The sequence below is a fragment of the Dendropsophus ebraccatus genome, chromosome 4 (genome assembly GCF_027789765.1).
Source record: "Dendropsophus ebraccatus isolate aDenEbr1 chromosome 4, aDenEbr1.pat, whole genome shotgun sequence".
Taxonomy (NCBI): domain Eukaryota; kingdom Metazoa; phylum Chordata; class Amphibia; order Anura; family Hylidae; genus Dendropsophus; species Dendropsophus ebraccatus.
This window is the reverse complement of record NC_091457.1, coordinates 111,864,391-111,880,806: the sequence shown is the minus strand read 5'-3', so window position 1 is coordinate 111,880,806 and position 16,416 is coordinate 111,864,391. Positions and strand designations below refer to the sequence as shown.

General features: G+C 42.0%; 1 protein-coding gene across 2 annotated transcripts in view; it reads left to right on the top strand.

Moving 5' to 3' along the window:
• CHCHD6 (coiled-coil-helix-coiled-coil-helix domain containing 6) overlaps positions 1-16,416 on the top strand; it is a 236,229-nt gene that overhangs the window by 856 nt on the left and 218,957 nt on the right. For both annotated transcript variants that reach the window (XM_069966731.1, XM_069966732.1), the window contains exons 2-4: positions 2,231-2,360; positions 2,440-2,506; positions 3,638-3,782. In XM_069966731.1, the coding sequence (XP_069822832.1) occupies positions 2,231-2,360; positions 2,440-2,506; positions 3,638-3,782 (342 nt within the window). The remainder of the gene's footprint in view (positions 1-2,230; positions 2,361-2,439; positions 2,507-3,637; positions 3,783-16,416) is intronic.

The window sequence follows — 16,416 nt, the reverse complement described above, 5'->3', positions numbered from 1 at the left end:
ACTTTGGACATGCCTGTTATATAGCAATTCTCCTTCTTAGGATTTGTGTGTCAGCGGTTTAACTGGGTCCGATCACTGCGATTGCCAAAGATTTCAAGGACAAGAGTAATGGCGGCCTCCCTGATGGGAATTTAAAGGCGTTATCCAGCGCTACAAAAACATGGCCACTTTCCCCCCTACTGTTGTCTACAGTTCAGGTGCGGTTTGCAATTAAGCTCCATTTACTTCAATGGAACTGAGTTTCAAAACCCCACCCAAACTGGAGACAACAGTAGGGGGAAAGTGGCCATGTTTTTGTAGCGCTGGATAACCCCTTTAACAAAGTGATTTATTTAAAGGGAAATTTAATGATTTTTTTTTTTTTTTATTTATTTAGATGAACTGGTGTCAGAAAGTTATTTAGATTAATAATTTACTTCTATTTAAATATCTCAGGTCTTTCAGTACTTATCAGCTGCTGTATGCCTTGCTGGAGGTGCTCTCTTCTTCTACCTCTGTCCTTGATAGGAACTGTCCAGAGCAGAAGCAAATCCCTATAGAAAACCTCTCCTGCTTTGGAAGTTCCTGTCATGGACAGAGGTGGCAGCAGAGAGCGCTGTGTCAGACTGGAAAGAATACACCACTTCCTGCAGGACATAACAGCAGCTGATAAGTACTGGAAGACTTGAGATTTTTAAATAGAGGTATTTTACAAATCTATAAAACTTTCTGACCCCAGTTAATTTGAAAGAAAACATTTTCACTTGAGTTCCCCTTTAAGCAGCTGAGTGAAGTCCCAAGCAGAACAGTCGTGTGCAACTTTCATTGAGGTCAGTGCTAGAACAGTCCACAAGTCCATCTGAGTTGGATTGGATTTTCTGTGACAGTCCTGTCACAACACTACACCATTCACTGCAAACAAACTCATTGTGTAGTCCTGGCCTAAAGGATTGTGCAGACTGGATGCAGGTGCAGCAAGCGTAATATCCGTGTCTGATCGTGAGGGCGCCAGGCTGACCACAACACAATGCCAGCAGTCAGAGATCTGTCTAGCCATTCACCTGCCTGAGATAAAAGTCAAACAGTACAGAAAAACTTTCTGAGGGTACAAACACACACACACACACCGTATACGCAGCAGATTTGATGGTGCAGATTTGATGCTGTGTTCAGTTATTTAGATCTAATTTGCTGCGTATCGCAGCAGTAAATACGGTGCGCATACGGTGTGTGGGTTTATACCCTGAGAGAGAGTGAAACCTTTCTTACTACTTCATGGGAATGTTGTGTTAACATCTGCGGTGAAAAACCAAGTGACATGACAGTGGGATTGTCTTTCCATGGATCCAGGCATGCCTCGTGGCTGTTATGAACAGAAACCTCAACACATGTGTGAACAAGGCTTTGGATGCATCTCTGGTAAATGTTTATATGCACCCAGCTGCTACAGTAATCAAACCATAAGGTGCATGTGCAGAAAGCTATGCTGTCTTTAGGACCTGCCAGTCAGCCATGTGACTTCATCAGCAGGTCCTAGAGCAAGCAGTCTGATATGTTGATATGTATGATGGATGGATGATATGTGCAGGACTGAAGGATTGGGGGCTTCATTGGCCGCAGTGTTCATTGCTACTGCATCCCTGTTGACACAACAAGGCAACTTTAGATGCCACCATCATCGCCAATACATAACTGCCATATATAAAGGAACAATCAAGCACTGTATTTTGCTCAATCTTCACAGTCAGTGTATGTGTACTGACAAGTTAAAATATACATAAAACAATATTGTTACTGCTGTAAGGGTCTTCATACTCCCTCTAGTGGTCATATATTATATGACACCAACAAAGGAACAGAATTGTGTGTCATTGACGGTATTTAATAATTAATAATTTTTATTTGTATAGCGGCAACAGATTCCGCAGCACTTTACAATTAGCCGTATTTTTTGTACTTTTGCCTCATGATGTAACACTTAGTATTAGACTTCAGGCAAAGACCTATGACTATTCCACAGTATTGGGTCCTTAGAATTGTCTGGTGACGCAACTTCTACAAGCAGCTCATGCATGTAATTCATCACTGTACTATTCTATTTATATCAGTAGAAATTTTGCGTGGCTTTTCTATGGAATAAAGTTGCTTGAAATTGTATGATGTGTTGTTGGAATTGTTGGCCTCCTAGATCAGATTCCTTCAGTCCATTTCCATCTGTATACATTTTTCCTTTTTTTTTTTTTTTTTCTAGCTTTCTGATGACATTGTAAATCGTATGAAAGAGTCTGCATTGCAGAGCGGTGAGCACAACAAGGCGCCAGGGACCAACTCATCAGCTAATACGTCCCCTCCTAGGGGGCAGCCCACATCAGAAGCCAAAGGTAGGATAGAGCCAAATACTGGACCTGTTGATTGTTTTTTAACTGATAAATCCAGTGATGAGTTGTCCTTTAACTGCAGGCTCTCAGCGATCTGATGCGGGTGGAAGCAAGCAGCCCACGTATACAGAGGATGAACTATACAGGAGGTTAGTGTCTGTATAGCACAAACTGGACATTATACTTAAAGGGTTATCTCAAGATTACAAATTCACTAGAAACTCTCGATCGCAAGAACTGAGGTCACCGTTTCTCCAGGTGAATATAGCAGCAGCACACATGCTGACCACTGCTGCTCCATTTATTCTCTATGGGACTTTAAACCATTGCCATGTACTGAACTTTGGAATGTTTAGAAGTCTCAGACACTGAATGAAACAGTGGCTGAACCAGAAAATAACTTGTAATCTTGGGATGGCCACTTTAAAGAGGACCTGTCACCCCCCCGTGCCGGGGTGACAGGCTCCTGACCCCCTGCTAGATCCCCCTATACTCGCCTAATCGCGCCGGGTCCCGCTTCCTGATGCGGTCGGGTCACGGAGATTTCAGCTCCCGAAGCCCGGCGCGCGCGCACACAGCAGAGTCCGACGCTCATAGAGAATGAATGGGGAGTCCGATGCTCCGTCATTCTCTATGGGCATTGGACTCTCCTGTGACCGTGCGCGCCGGGCTTCGGGAGCTGAAATCTCCGTGACCCAACCGCATCAGGAAGCGGGATCAGGTAAGTATAGGGCGCTCTAACGGGGGGTCGGGAGCCTGTCACCCCGGCACGGGGGGTGACAGGTATCCTTTAAAGGCCCTTCTCTGCTGCCTGCATGTTTTCACAAATATTGCAGGCCGTGTTAAAGGAGTACTTCCGTGTTAAAGAGCATACATTAATAAAGCTATACTACTTTGTTATATAACTTTATTAAAATAAATGTGTATTTTTTTCATTTATGTACTATTAAGTGTTTAGTGGCAGCACCAAAGGGCAACACGGGCCTCTCTGCTGCCACCAACTTTGTGTCAGAACTGTCCAAGCCCCAGTCTTCGCTCTGAAAAAGCATCACTGCACAGTGAACTGCAGAGAGGTCAGTGTCACCCCATAATTATGCCACTAAAATGATAACAGTATATAAATAAAAAAATATATGTTTATCCTGAGCCATGTTAGAAATTCTGCTGCTTTTTCGGTTCTCTCATAGCTCTTGACTCCTTCCCTCAACTGGTACATGATACTTTCTGTAAGGTTCCCACATTTTTAAGGAGATTGTAGACACACATTTCTAACTGTGCAGGTATGAGAAGGAACAAGCCATCATCCAAGAGGAACTGGCCCGTATTGCCAAGAGAGAGCGTGAGGCAGGTCGGGAGCTGTACAACTCTTCCATTCTTCGTGAGAAGAACTACACAAACCAGGAACGCAGGAGGGCTGAGCAACTGGTGAGTGAGAATTGCTTCTGTCACCATGCACGTGATTTACTATAATACATTTAAACTTTTTTTTTAACAAAAAAAGGCAGGTAGATGGAGATTGTGCCGTTAGAACACTTGGGTGGATTATGGGTCCATTGACATGACTACAGTGTAGCAGCTGTGTAGGTAACCTCATCTGGCAGCGTTCAGTGCTAAATGTGATGTTAGTAAAACCTGTGTCTCTGAATGGCCACTCTGTCCTAGGACAATGGTCTCTCGCCTGTCGCAGAACCACAATGTCCAGCATGCCAACACTCTTGTTTGGGCATGTTGTGAGTTGTAGTATTAGAACAGTCAGCCTAGGTAATTATAGCAGGTTATATCAGTTTTCCAGAAGCCTGTTGCCTGGTAGGTAAATGCTGCTGTACTCCCCAGTCTGTCTTGTGTCACATAGACTCAGAATTTACTGTGAACGCCTGGTTGTTGTCATGTGTTCATCCATAAAGCAGTGTGTAAATAGCATCCATCACATTTATTCTGCACTGCGGAGCTGCACGGGGGGACACATATCATATCCCGCTATTTTGACATAAATTACATTACAAGTTTACAGTGATTTCTTGCCTAGTTCAGTGACCTTTATATGTCTTCACAACTGTCTGTAAGCACGGTCAGAGCTGCGTGGTGACATGGAATGCATTGCACCCATTACATTTGTTTTAGCTAAAATTAGGGGTCCGTTTGAATGGCCATACACTTGCCTGATTCATGCTCCAATTGACTATATAGAAGTCGATTGGTGCTTTTTCAAAGGACCATATAAACCAGGCAATTGTCTGGAGTCCAAGGCCACCATCTGGGCATTCACTTCCATTATTGTCAGCAGCAGTGTACCTGTCATTTATCGACTGATCATTTTATTGAGTATTGACTGATCACTAAAGTGAGCTTCTTGCTTTGTTTCAGTGAAAAAAGACATGCCCCATGATAGACTTTCATTATGAGGCTGTCTTGTCACGTGACACAATGTCAAGAGACTAATACGCTGAGCATGGCTTCTCCCTGCTCGTTCTTGTGATTGGCCAGGATCTGAAGACTGGATCTGGACCGATCAAAACATTCAACTCTAGGTGACTATGTCTCTTTAATACAGGTGCTATGCACTGCTAGCAAACAATGGTTTTTATGCCTGCATAGAAGTATAATCAGCCGACCAATAAGGTGATCATTGGCTGCTCTAGAGAACAGTAATTTGGCTATTAAGCCTATAATCACTCTATATAAAATGGCATTTAGTCTTATCCATCTGCAGTGTGGCTGTGCCTGAAACAAGATAACACTTCAACCTACCATGTAGTACTAGGCCATGTTCACATGGCTTGTAACACTGGCAGTGAATAGCGGCCGCAGAAAACTAACATGACAATTTTTCTTGAGGCCGGATGGAATCCTGGACGGAGTATACTATGTGTATATGCTCCGGCCGGGATTCCACGCAACGTATGTTTAGCATAAATCACGTCCGTTATTGCAATTTGCAACAACAGCCATTATTTATGCTAAACATACGTTGTGTGAACATGGCCCTAGAATGCGCACGTCATTGAAGTATCATGTGCTGTTTATGCTTAGTCACATTTGGGTATGTAGACATTTGGAACCATTTCTTATTGGCCTCATGTCAAAAAAAAAAATCTTGCAAACAATCTGTTAAAAATGTGCAGCTCCCATGCAGACCTATGTGTTTCCAATGAAACCGACTACAAATAAATTGTGTAGTCTGACCTTTATTGGTGAGATAACGGTGATTATATAGTACAATGCTAATATGAGGCTTGTGCTATTCCCAGGACTAAGGGCGCTATTATATGCAGCGACAATCAGCCAAATTAGGCTGATATTGTTTAATGTAATAAAGACAATGATTGTGAAAGGGAGGCGGAGCATCTGTCTTTTTAAGGACCCTCAATGATTTAAAAAAAAAAAAAAAAAAAGGATATAGGACCCAAAAATAAAAACAACTTTGTCTTTTGGCAAGTTTAAGCTATTACTTACCTGACCGTGTTCCCACGGGATCGTCTAGCCTTGTTTGTAGGATTCCCTTGTCACCTCAGCTGCAGCTCTCACTTCTGGTCCAGTCTCTAAAGTAAGAGGCCACTCTACCAATCTCAGGCCGAGACAGGACTACACTGTGGCCAGTGATTGGCTGAGAAGTGAGAGTTGCAGCTGCAGAGACTGGAGAATCCCGCAGACAATGTCTAAGGATGCAAGGGAATGGGATCAGGTAAGTATATCTTTATTTTATTTTACACCAAATTAAGGGCTGCATAATAGGTTCTGTAAGAGAGCATCGATCTAGCAGTCTGGCGCTCACTTATCAGGAGTATCGGGCCGAGTAATACGGCTCTATCATGACTATGTATTGGGCCAAGGGCTGCACAAAATCGCATAATAAATGAAACTTTGTGACTTAGTGTAGTGAATGTACCTTCTTTCATCCACATGGTGTCCGTGTTAAAACGTATCATTCGTCGGTCTTTAATGATAACAGGGACACCTGCTGGCTGTAATTAAAATTACATCTTTAATGATTTTTCTTTCTTCTTTTATTATTCGTGTATTGTATTTAGAAGAACTGAGATCCAGCTACTCAGCTTGCTATTCTGTTTGCCTGTAAAGCCCAATTACAAATCCACAAGTTCAGCTTGAATGTTTTCTTACAAAATTTACAGTGACAAGTATCCATCTTCCTTTGCTTTCTGGTTTGGGGCCAATGTCTGTCTCTGCTCCAAAAGACATAAATATTCCGAAAGGATTTAGCAACGATGGGGATAAGCGCTGTGCTTGTAAATGCCTCATTTTATTCCGATTTGTAATTGCAGCAGCCTCCGGGCCCTGGGAGATATTAACATGCAAGCGCTGTGTCCCCTTGTTGATTGGGTCTCTTCATCATTACTCAGCGCCTTGGATTTATTATAAAGACAAACACGCCAGGGCGGTGACAAGCTGAGTTACGGCATGATCAATCCCCAATGGCTTGAGCGCTGTGTTACAGTAATAAATATCTGCATGGGTGGGGGTGGGGTAGTTTCAGTGCTCTTGTAACTCCTTGTATCTGGGCTTAGTGGGCTATGTTATTTATTTAATTCTATCTAATCTACTTTCACTCTGTTAAAATTGCATGAGCATTCTGCCTCAATCTCAGCAAAAATCTATTGTTTTCCATGGAAATCTGTGTTGTAATTATTTGGCACAAATTTGTGAATCCAAAAAAAATCTGACACTACATAAACGCTGCACTGGCCCATTGAATTGGGCTAAAACTACAACAAATAACCGATCCAATCCATGGCATAGACAGTGAAAATCCAGGGTATACCTTGGATTTCTGCCATGGGCCAACATTTTGCATGGATTTTTTTTGATCTGGAAGAATCCTTTGTGATTTTATGGTGTAAATCCGTATGAATATCTTGGCTGGCTATATGTTGCCAGTGTTAAAAGTAATAGGGCTGTATATGTGGCCCCATGCCATCAAATATTCCCAAGGGCCTCATTGTGTGTAATGTAGAGGCGTTTGCTAATAATCATGCATTAACTCTTGTAATACTGGACCACAGCACCTTCTTAGGCTGGGTTCACACTGTGTTTTTCCTATCTGTTTAACGCATCCTTTTTTAATTGGTTACTTTTATCAGACAGAAAAACATGGTCAACACTATTTTTTTTATTTTTTTTTTTAATTAATGGAAGTCAATGGAAAAAAGGATCCAAATGGATGGCACACAGTTTCATCCGTTTTTTGCATCTGTTTTTTTCCATAAAACATGGAACTGTGTTAAACGGATAGGAAAAAATCCGTTTTTTGCATCTGTTTTTTTTCCATAAAACATGGAACTGTGTTAAACGGATAGGAAAAAACGCAGTGTGAATTGTGGGTATTAAGGGGCTTTTAATCAGGTTTCTACCACAAATGAGAAATAAGCAATAGTTGTCCTCGCCTGTCAATATGTTAGCTTATACTATTTCTCATTTACTTGTGTTCTCTCTGGTGTTATTGCCAGTCCGTTCATGGTTATAATTAAATAAAAAAAAAATGTGTAGATAGCAATGTTCTCTACGGCGAGAGTAGGAGTAAATCCCCTATTACACAGAACGATCATCGTTTAAAAATGTAACAAAACAATCGAAATGAACGATTATCTGTCCGTATAACAACACCCATGATGAAACGACGAATAAAAAATTGTTCATTTTTGTCTTTCAACATGTTGAAAAATTATTGTTGGTAATTCGCTGATTGTTCGCATACTTTTTGGTGTAATAAGTTGTTCGCCGATAAAACATGTTGTCTGGGCTGTCCTGGGGAATGATTAAGGACCATACAGTATAACAACGTAAAAACGATTGTTCATAACAGTAATCAGTGAATGTAATAACCTCAGAATCGTTCGCTACAAAATCACTAGTTATTCCTGACGATCGATATAGCGAATCTTTGAACAATAATCGCTTCATGTAATACAGCCTTAAGTCGCATCCAGAGAGATCGGGCTGCTTATCTGTCTGAGAACAAAGGGGACAGGCACTGAAGTTACATCATATGTGATCCCTATCTCCACCGACCTTATCTGCTGTTGGGAGGCCACCATATATTTTATAACATTGGGTTCAGCCAACAATTGTTTAAAGTGTATGGTGACCATAAAGGGGTATTCTTATCTCATCTCCTCTCGTGTATTTATTGCTATAATGTTGATGTATAGACACATATTGGGACACTTTATAGTGTTTTTTTTTTTTTCTTTTTTTGCGCCAGGCTTAAAAATGTCCTGAAAGTTTGCAGATTAATGTAGAGGTGCACTGTCTCTATATAAATCCCGTGCACATGAAGGGAAACCTGCGCCAGCTCTGAGCTTTTTTTCCTAAAACAAAAAACATTCGGCGGACCCAGAGTCCGCCACCTAAACAAGTATAACTACCTACTTTAGCTAAGATGGGAATACCCCTTTTAAGTAGAAGTTGGTGTTCGCAATAGCTCTACCGCCCTATTCACTTTCTGTGGGACTGCTGAAGATAGTAGAGTACAGCGCCCATCAGCTGCTTATCTCCTAACTTGTGGACATGTGATAATCTTGGGACGACACATTTAGAGGGTTCTTCAGGATTAGAAAGCAACTGAGCGCGTGTGTAAATTATGTTCCCAAAGTAAGGCTGCTGTGGGTTAGAAAAAGAGTTGTATAGTTGGGTGATGTACAGAGAATATTTAAAAATCCCATGAAATCTACGTTATTGTGTCCTCTTTATATCAGGCTCCTAAAATATATTCCGCCATGTGTATCCTACATCTTTTTCTGGAAGAACCAGTATGGCAGCTGTGATGACGCCACTGGGGTTGTTCCTCTAATTTCTCAGACTCCCGATGATCTCTCTAGTTATGTCAAATCTTTCAGCTGTCAGTTATAGGGGTGCGTTCACACTGACGAATAGGCGAGGAATTAAAGAGGAAAGTTTTCTGCTTGAAATTCCTCACCTATTCAGCTCTAGCAGAATAGGGGCAAAATTCAAGCCGAATTTAAGCCCCCACTGCCTTTTATAGGATTCCTCTAGCAGAATCCATCCAAAGAATTGACGTGTCAATTCTTTGAGCAGAAAGCGGATAGACGTGATTTAAAGCAATTTACATTCATTTATTTTTTGATTATCTTGGAGAACACGGCACTTCCAGTTTTCTGACTTTTTTTCTCCAAAAACAGGAAACAGTCAGAAAACAGGAAGTCCAGTGTATCCCAGGCCATCTGAGCGCTCACAGAGAGAAGGCAGTCATGTGACTGATGGACACATTGAGCTGTGACTCTCTGTACTGGCCGGAATTCCTGTGTTTAGTCTCTTTTTTTTTTTTTTTTTTCAACCAGCACAAGTCAGAAAATCTGCCTTCCGAAGACTGGACCTGGATGTCTGGTTATTATAGCTTTGTTTTACAGCATGATAACAGAAAAAAAATATAAATGAATGTATATTGCAAACTTGCTTTATATGACATCTACTGTTGAATGAGATTTTAAGGGTAGCTTCATCTGCAGCAGATTTGATGGTGCAGATTTGCTGCATATCCTGTACGTGTAAACACACCCTACAAGTGTCACTGTCGTCATAACTTTTAGCGTAGCTTCTCACGTACTGTATCGCAGCCGACTTTCTGCTGTGGATCCGCAGCGGATTCCCAGCAGATGTAACTAAATGAATGAACACAGCATTAAATCCGCACCGTAAAATCAGCTGCGGATCCGCAGCAGATTTGATGGTCCAGATTTGATGCTGTGTTCATTCATTTAGTCAAATCTGCTGCTCATCCGATGCGGATCCACAGCAGAAAGTCGGCTGCGATACAATACGTGTGAAGCTACCCTTAAAATTTCATTCAACAGTAGATGTCATATAAAGCAAGTTTGCAATATACATTCATTATATTTTTTCCGCAGCAGATTTGGTGGCCCAGAGTTGATTTGCTTTGAATCTGCAACTTTTAAATCTGCAAATCTTTTTCTTTCCAATCAACTGGTGTCAGAAAGTTTTTACAGTTTTGTAATTTACTTCTATTAAAACATCTCAAGTCTTTTTTTTACTTATTAGCTGCTGTATGTTCTGCAGGAAATGTTGTTTTATTTTTAGTCTGACACAGTGCTCTCTGCTGACATCTCTGGCTGAGACAGAGTAGGAGAGGCTTTCTATGGGGATTCATAGAAAACAGAGACAGTTCCTGTTTCGGCCAGAGATGTCAGCAGAGAGCACTGTGTCAGACTGAAAATAAAACATTTCCTGCATGACATACAGCAGCTTATAAGTATGGGAAGACTTGAGTTTTTTTTTATACAAGTAAATTACAAATCTATATAACTTTCTGATATCAGTTGATTTGAAAGAAATTTTTTTTTTCTGGACAACCCCTTTAAGTGCGGATTCCCTTTAATTCCTCGCCTATTCCTCAGTGTGCACATACCCTATCACTTTCCTGTCGTACATCCTCCCCATACACAGGAATATTTGCCATGGCAGAGCATTACTATGTTCTCTATAGGAAGGGGAGGGGTCGGCCGCAGCCAGAGAACTCTATTTGCTGATTATCTCTGTCTAAACAAAGGGATTGGCAGTGATTTTTCCTTTACAGCCGACCCATATCACCATTGGCCTTATCTGGTCCCATACACCTTATATTGATGGGCACATCGGCGACGACTGACGGGCAAATTCACACTTTTTTTTTTTTTTTTTACCACTCATGTACCAAAAAATAGCATAAAAAATTTTAAATAGTGTTTTATATTGATGTTGAAAAAATAAATGATACATTCAAAGCATGCTTTTTATGGGTTGGGGGGAACCAGTGAACCCCTAGACCCTCCAAAACACTGTATATGTTCCTTAGAGCAGTGATTTTCAACCTTTTTTGAGCCGCGGCACACTTTTTATACTTAAAAAATCCCGGGGCACACCACCAACCAAAATGGCACTAAAACAGTACATATTTTGCATATAGTTAATAATATAGATTCTAAATGTCTTTATACTCACTCAGTGTAAAACCTGGGCCTGTTTTCTTCTCCCCCCTGTGCTTCTCTCCACCATACTTCTCCCCCCTGCTTCTCTCCACCATACTTCTCCCCCCTGCTTCTCCTGTGCTTCTCTCCCCCGTGCTTCTCTCCTGTGCTTCTCTCCACCATACTTCTCTCCCCCCTGCTTCTCTGCTGTTTCTCTCCCCCCTGCTTCTCTGCTGTTTCTCTCCCCCATCCCTATGTTTCTCTCCCCTGTTTCTCCCCCATCCCCAGGTTTCTCTCCCCCATTGTTTTCTCCTGTTTCACAGGGGCACCATAGTTTGGGGAACTTTCCCCGCGGCACACCCGACCATGTGTCGCGGCACACTAGTTGAAAATCACTGCCTTAGAGGATTGGGCAGTTACCTTCAAAAAAATTAATAAATAAATGAGATAAAACAAACAAAAAAACTAAGTTAATGCACATGCTGTGTGTGACTCCAGCCTTAAGCTATCTCTACGTTGAAGAAGAATAAAATGATGACGTTCAGTCAGTTGTTATTTTGGCCTGTGAGCATGTAACATTGAATATTCCTGTCTGTATTGCTTAGTAAGCAGGTATATTTATTTACTGTACCATCAGATGGGACCTGGTTGTCTCTAAGAACAGCGTATGACGCTCACATTAGGAGGACCGCACCATCATTTATTCATTTTGCCTGACACAAGTTATCTCTAATAACCTGTCAGGAAGGAGACACCCAGTGCTTTGCTTCCACCAAGGACATCCAGCTCTTCCTGCCTGTCAGCGCATCCCCTCCTCCTCCTCTAACCTTGATCTGAGAAATTAATTGCCGCTGGTAGAGATAATCTTATTCCTTTCTTAAATGTTATTAGCTTACATGTAATTATCACTTACCCTCTCTCGTCTGGCTGGAATTATACAGCGTCGGATGCCCGGATGGCAGCACCGGCTGTGTTAATACATATTTCTCACCCTGTCTTGTCTCAGTGACCCGTATTGTAGCAGCAGCTGGATGAAATTGGCTGAACGATGCAACTTTTTTTTTTTTTTACTCTACTGTTCCTTTGACATGATTAATATTTACATGGTGGTTGAGCAGCAGTCGGTCGCATCATCATTTCAAGAGGTAAAAATTGGAATAATGTGATGTGAAGTATAGTCAATTTTATTTCCTTTTTAACTGGTGTTGCCATTTAGTGTGTAAAATGACTACATTTGGTGTTTGTCTCTCACTAATATATACATGGTTTTTGGTCTACTCGGCATTGCTTCCACCTAGCCAGAATCCTACGCCACACCTCTATCTTCTATGAGCCATTCAGAAGTCCACTAATGCCCCCCGGCTCATCCCCGCTCCCTGTCGGTGCGTGTAATAGCGAGCAGGGACGAGGAGAAAGCAAGCACTGACCTGACAGGTCAGCTATCTGTGTGGAAAAGGTCCCTAAGACTCATAATTGAGTTGGATATTAACTGAAAGGGACACTTAATAGGGTGGTTTTTGTAGTCTCCTTACTGTAGCAACCCATTTGCTAGGTCTTTTCCTGGAGTGATATCTGGCTATTTAAGCTGTTAACGAGACTGTTAAATGAGGCTCCGCATACTTTGGGCACCGAACCTGGGCAGTATTTTGGAAATTGATCCATGCCGCTGCCCAGGTAGTGGAAAAAAAAATTGCTTTTGATCTTTACATACAGTGAGGAGAATAAGTATTAAATACACTGCTAATTTTCCCACCTACAAAGAATGGAGAGATCTGTAATTTTTATCATAGGTACACTCCACCTGTGAGAGAGATGATGTATAAAAAAAATTGTGTTTATTGCTTAAGTATTTGATCACCTACCAACCAGCAGGAATTCTGGCTCCTATTGACCTGTCAGTTATCTATTTAAGAGACGCTGTCAGTAGATTTAGTCTGTCCTATCTCAGGGTAGCATAAACTAGTGGCAAAAAGCTGAACAGAATGATGTATCCCTTACATTGTTCTGTGCAGCTAATGCGAAGATATATTTCTGAATAATATAGACAGTAAGTAGTCCTCTCCATTATGTGCATAAGCCCAGTAGTCCTCGGTATTCATGAAAAGCAGAAAACTCCGCCCACCAGCTGCTGATTGGCATTTATCTGTGTTATATGCAGTCAACTATCAACCGGCAGCTGGAGGGCGGGGGAGGGGTGTGGATCCTATTCCCCGGCATATTAGGAGAACGGCTGAACAGAATGATGTAAATAATGCACAAGCGTTTCTATCACTAGTTTATGCTGTTCTCAATTAAAGTGTCACTGTTGTTTATTGTTTTGCAGAAATCAGTAGTACAGGCGATTTTAAGAAACTTTGTAATTGGGTTTAAAATGCATTTTTATCATGAAAAAGCAGTTTAAAGCTCTCCCCCCTGTCTTCATTGTTCTCTTATGGAGAGGGTAGAGGTGGGGGCAGATGAGGCACTAAATTAGGACAACAAAGAGTTAATTTACAGCTACATCACTATGCTATTTCTTCTAAAATCAGTACTGACCTCTGAATCCCGGCTTTCACACAGCTCACACTCAGGGCCGTATTAACAGCTACTGCTGCCCTAGGCACTAAACCTGAAGGTGCCCCATCTTGGGGAGCGTGGGGGAGCCTGGTTTCGGTCACATGCATTTCTATACATGTAGAAACATTGCTTTAATTGCGTTTTCATGGTTTTTAACGACTTAACACATAAATTTCCACATTGAATCAATGATAAGAGCAGCCTGCACATTGTCTGAGGGAATTCCCACTACAGTATTGGTAGATTGGTAAGTAATAGCTCCAGGCGTCACAGCTATATAAGACCAGAACAACACCACCACACCAGACCTGATCATACCTACCCCCCAGCCCCCCTCAAAAAGACATTAGATTTACTGGCAAGTCTGCTGGGGAGGTGAGAGAATAAAAACATAAAAACTAAAAAAAAAAAAATCTTACCTTCCCCCCCTGCTCCCTGGTGCTGCCCCCCTGCAAGGTGCTGCCCTAGGCACCGGACCACGGGTGCCTAGTGGTAAATACGGCCCTGCTCACACTGTTCTCTGTTCTCCACTGCCAACTAATCTCCCCCCTCCCCTCTCCATAGGTTACACAGAGCTCAACTGATGTTAAAGAGTCGAGGTTTCCTAAAGTTTTGCAGTGAATGAGAGAGAGGAGGGAGGGGGGGGGGCTGGGGAAAGTCTTTTTGAATGCAGATAATGGCATATTTGCATAATAAACCCAATTACATAGTTTCTTAAAATCGCCTGTACTATTGATTTCTAAAAAAAAAAAAAATACTAAAAAATACAAACAAACACGACAGTGACACTCTAAGGTGGCATAAACCTAGTCACAGATTCCCTTTTAAGAAGCTCCTCCTACTCTGCACCCATTACATGTATTAATTCCACCTGTTTGAACCCACAAAACAAAAAGGTAAAGCCTGTTATATATACTCACTGGCACACCGAACAAATAAAGAAGAAAATATGTATCTTTCTTTCACATAAATCAAAGTAACAAACATCAAGCTGGGACATAAACAGTAAAACACATCTAAAAAACACACAAAATACATCAAGGAAGCCCCACTACATATAGGGAAAAGCCCCCAGGATACTCCAACAAGCAAAAATGGCAAGGACCATATCTAACCAATGAATCTGATGCAATAACTATGCCCCACCACTGTAAACAACGATGATGAGATACAAAAAAATAGAAAAAGATGTACAAAACAAGCAAGGGCACGTATGACCAAAACATATCACAGAATTGTCAGAAGGTCCATGTCGGGGTCCACTGCTCCCCACATGTTCAGTTGAACTGAATCAGTTCCTCATTGGGAAATTCCTCAGGGGTTAATGGCATGACCTATTTGAACCCATTACCTGTATAAAAAACAAAGATACTTGAACACAACACAAACATATCATTCACGCTCCAACCTCTTCACCATGACCACAACAATAGAGTAAGGACACCAGGGACAAACCTGAAAGATCAAGTACAAGGCTGGGATGTTCTACAGGACAAAAGGCAAGCAGCTTAGTGAGAAGGCAACAACTGTTGGCTCAATTATTAGAAAATAGAAGAAACACAAGTTGACTGTCAATCTTTTTGAAGCCAAAGCCAGGAACAGACTATAAACAGAGAACAGGTCATAAAGGAAACACTGGAATTTCCCCCATTTTTCAAATCCATTCCTGGCTTTGGCTTTAGAAATCTGTCAGATATCTCTGTGTATAAAATGACCCTAAGGATGATTCTAAAAAAGGTGAGTAATAGGCCCAGAACTAAACAGGAGGACCTGGTCAATGACCTGAAGAGAGCTGGGACCACAGTCCCAAAGATAACCATTAGCAACACTCTAGTTCTTCATGGGCTAAAATCCTGCAGGGCATGCAAGTTCCCCTTGCTTCCCCAGTACACATCCAGGCATGTTTAAAGTTCATTAATGACCATCTGAATCATGGGTCTCCAAACTGCGCCCCTCCAGCTGTTGCAAAACAACATTTCCCTTCATGCCTGGACAGCCAAATCCAAAGCTTTAGCTGTCCGGGCATGATGGGAGTTGTGGTTTTGCAACAGCTGGAGGGCCGCAGTTTGGAGACCCATGATCTGGATGATCCAGAGGAGGTGTAGGAGAAGGTCATGTGGTCAGATGAAACAAAAATAGAACTTTTTGATATCTACTCTACTTGCCTTTTTTTTTTAAAAGAAGGATGAGTACAACCCCAGGGAGGATGGATAGGGCTATTCCACGGGCCGACAAGGAGGATCAAACGAGTGCGGTCAGTGCTCGTTTGCTCCTCGTTCCCTGCTTGCTGCTGCCGCTATTCCACGCTGCAGGAGGGGCCGCGGGGAGCTGCCCGGGTGATCACTAATCGTCCGGGCAGCCCATGGAGGATAGTGGCGGTCTGCTGCCGCCACTCCTATTCCATGAAGCGAGGGCAGCAGATCGCTGCTATATCAGTCGCTTGTTTTTCAACCTGTTTGAAAAACAAGCGACACAACGATCAGCAGACATGAACGATGTCGGCTGATCGCTGCCCTCTTTTCCACGGGACAATTATCGTCTGTAATGGCCCAATACCGGCCTATAAT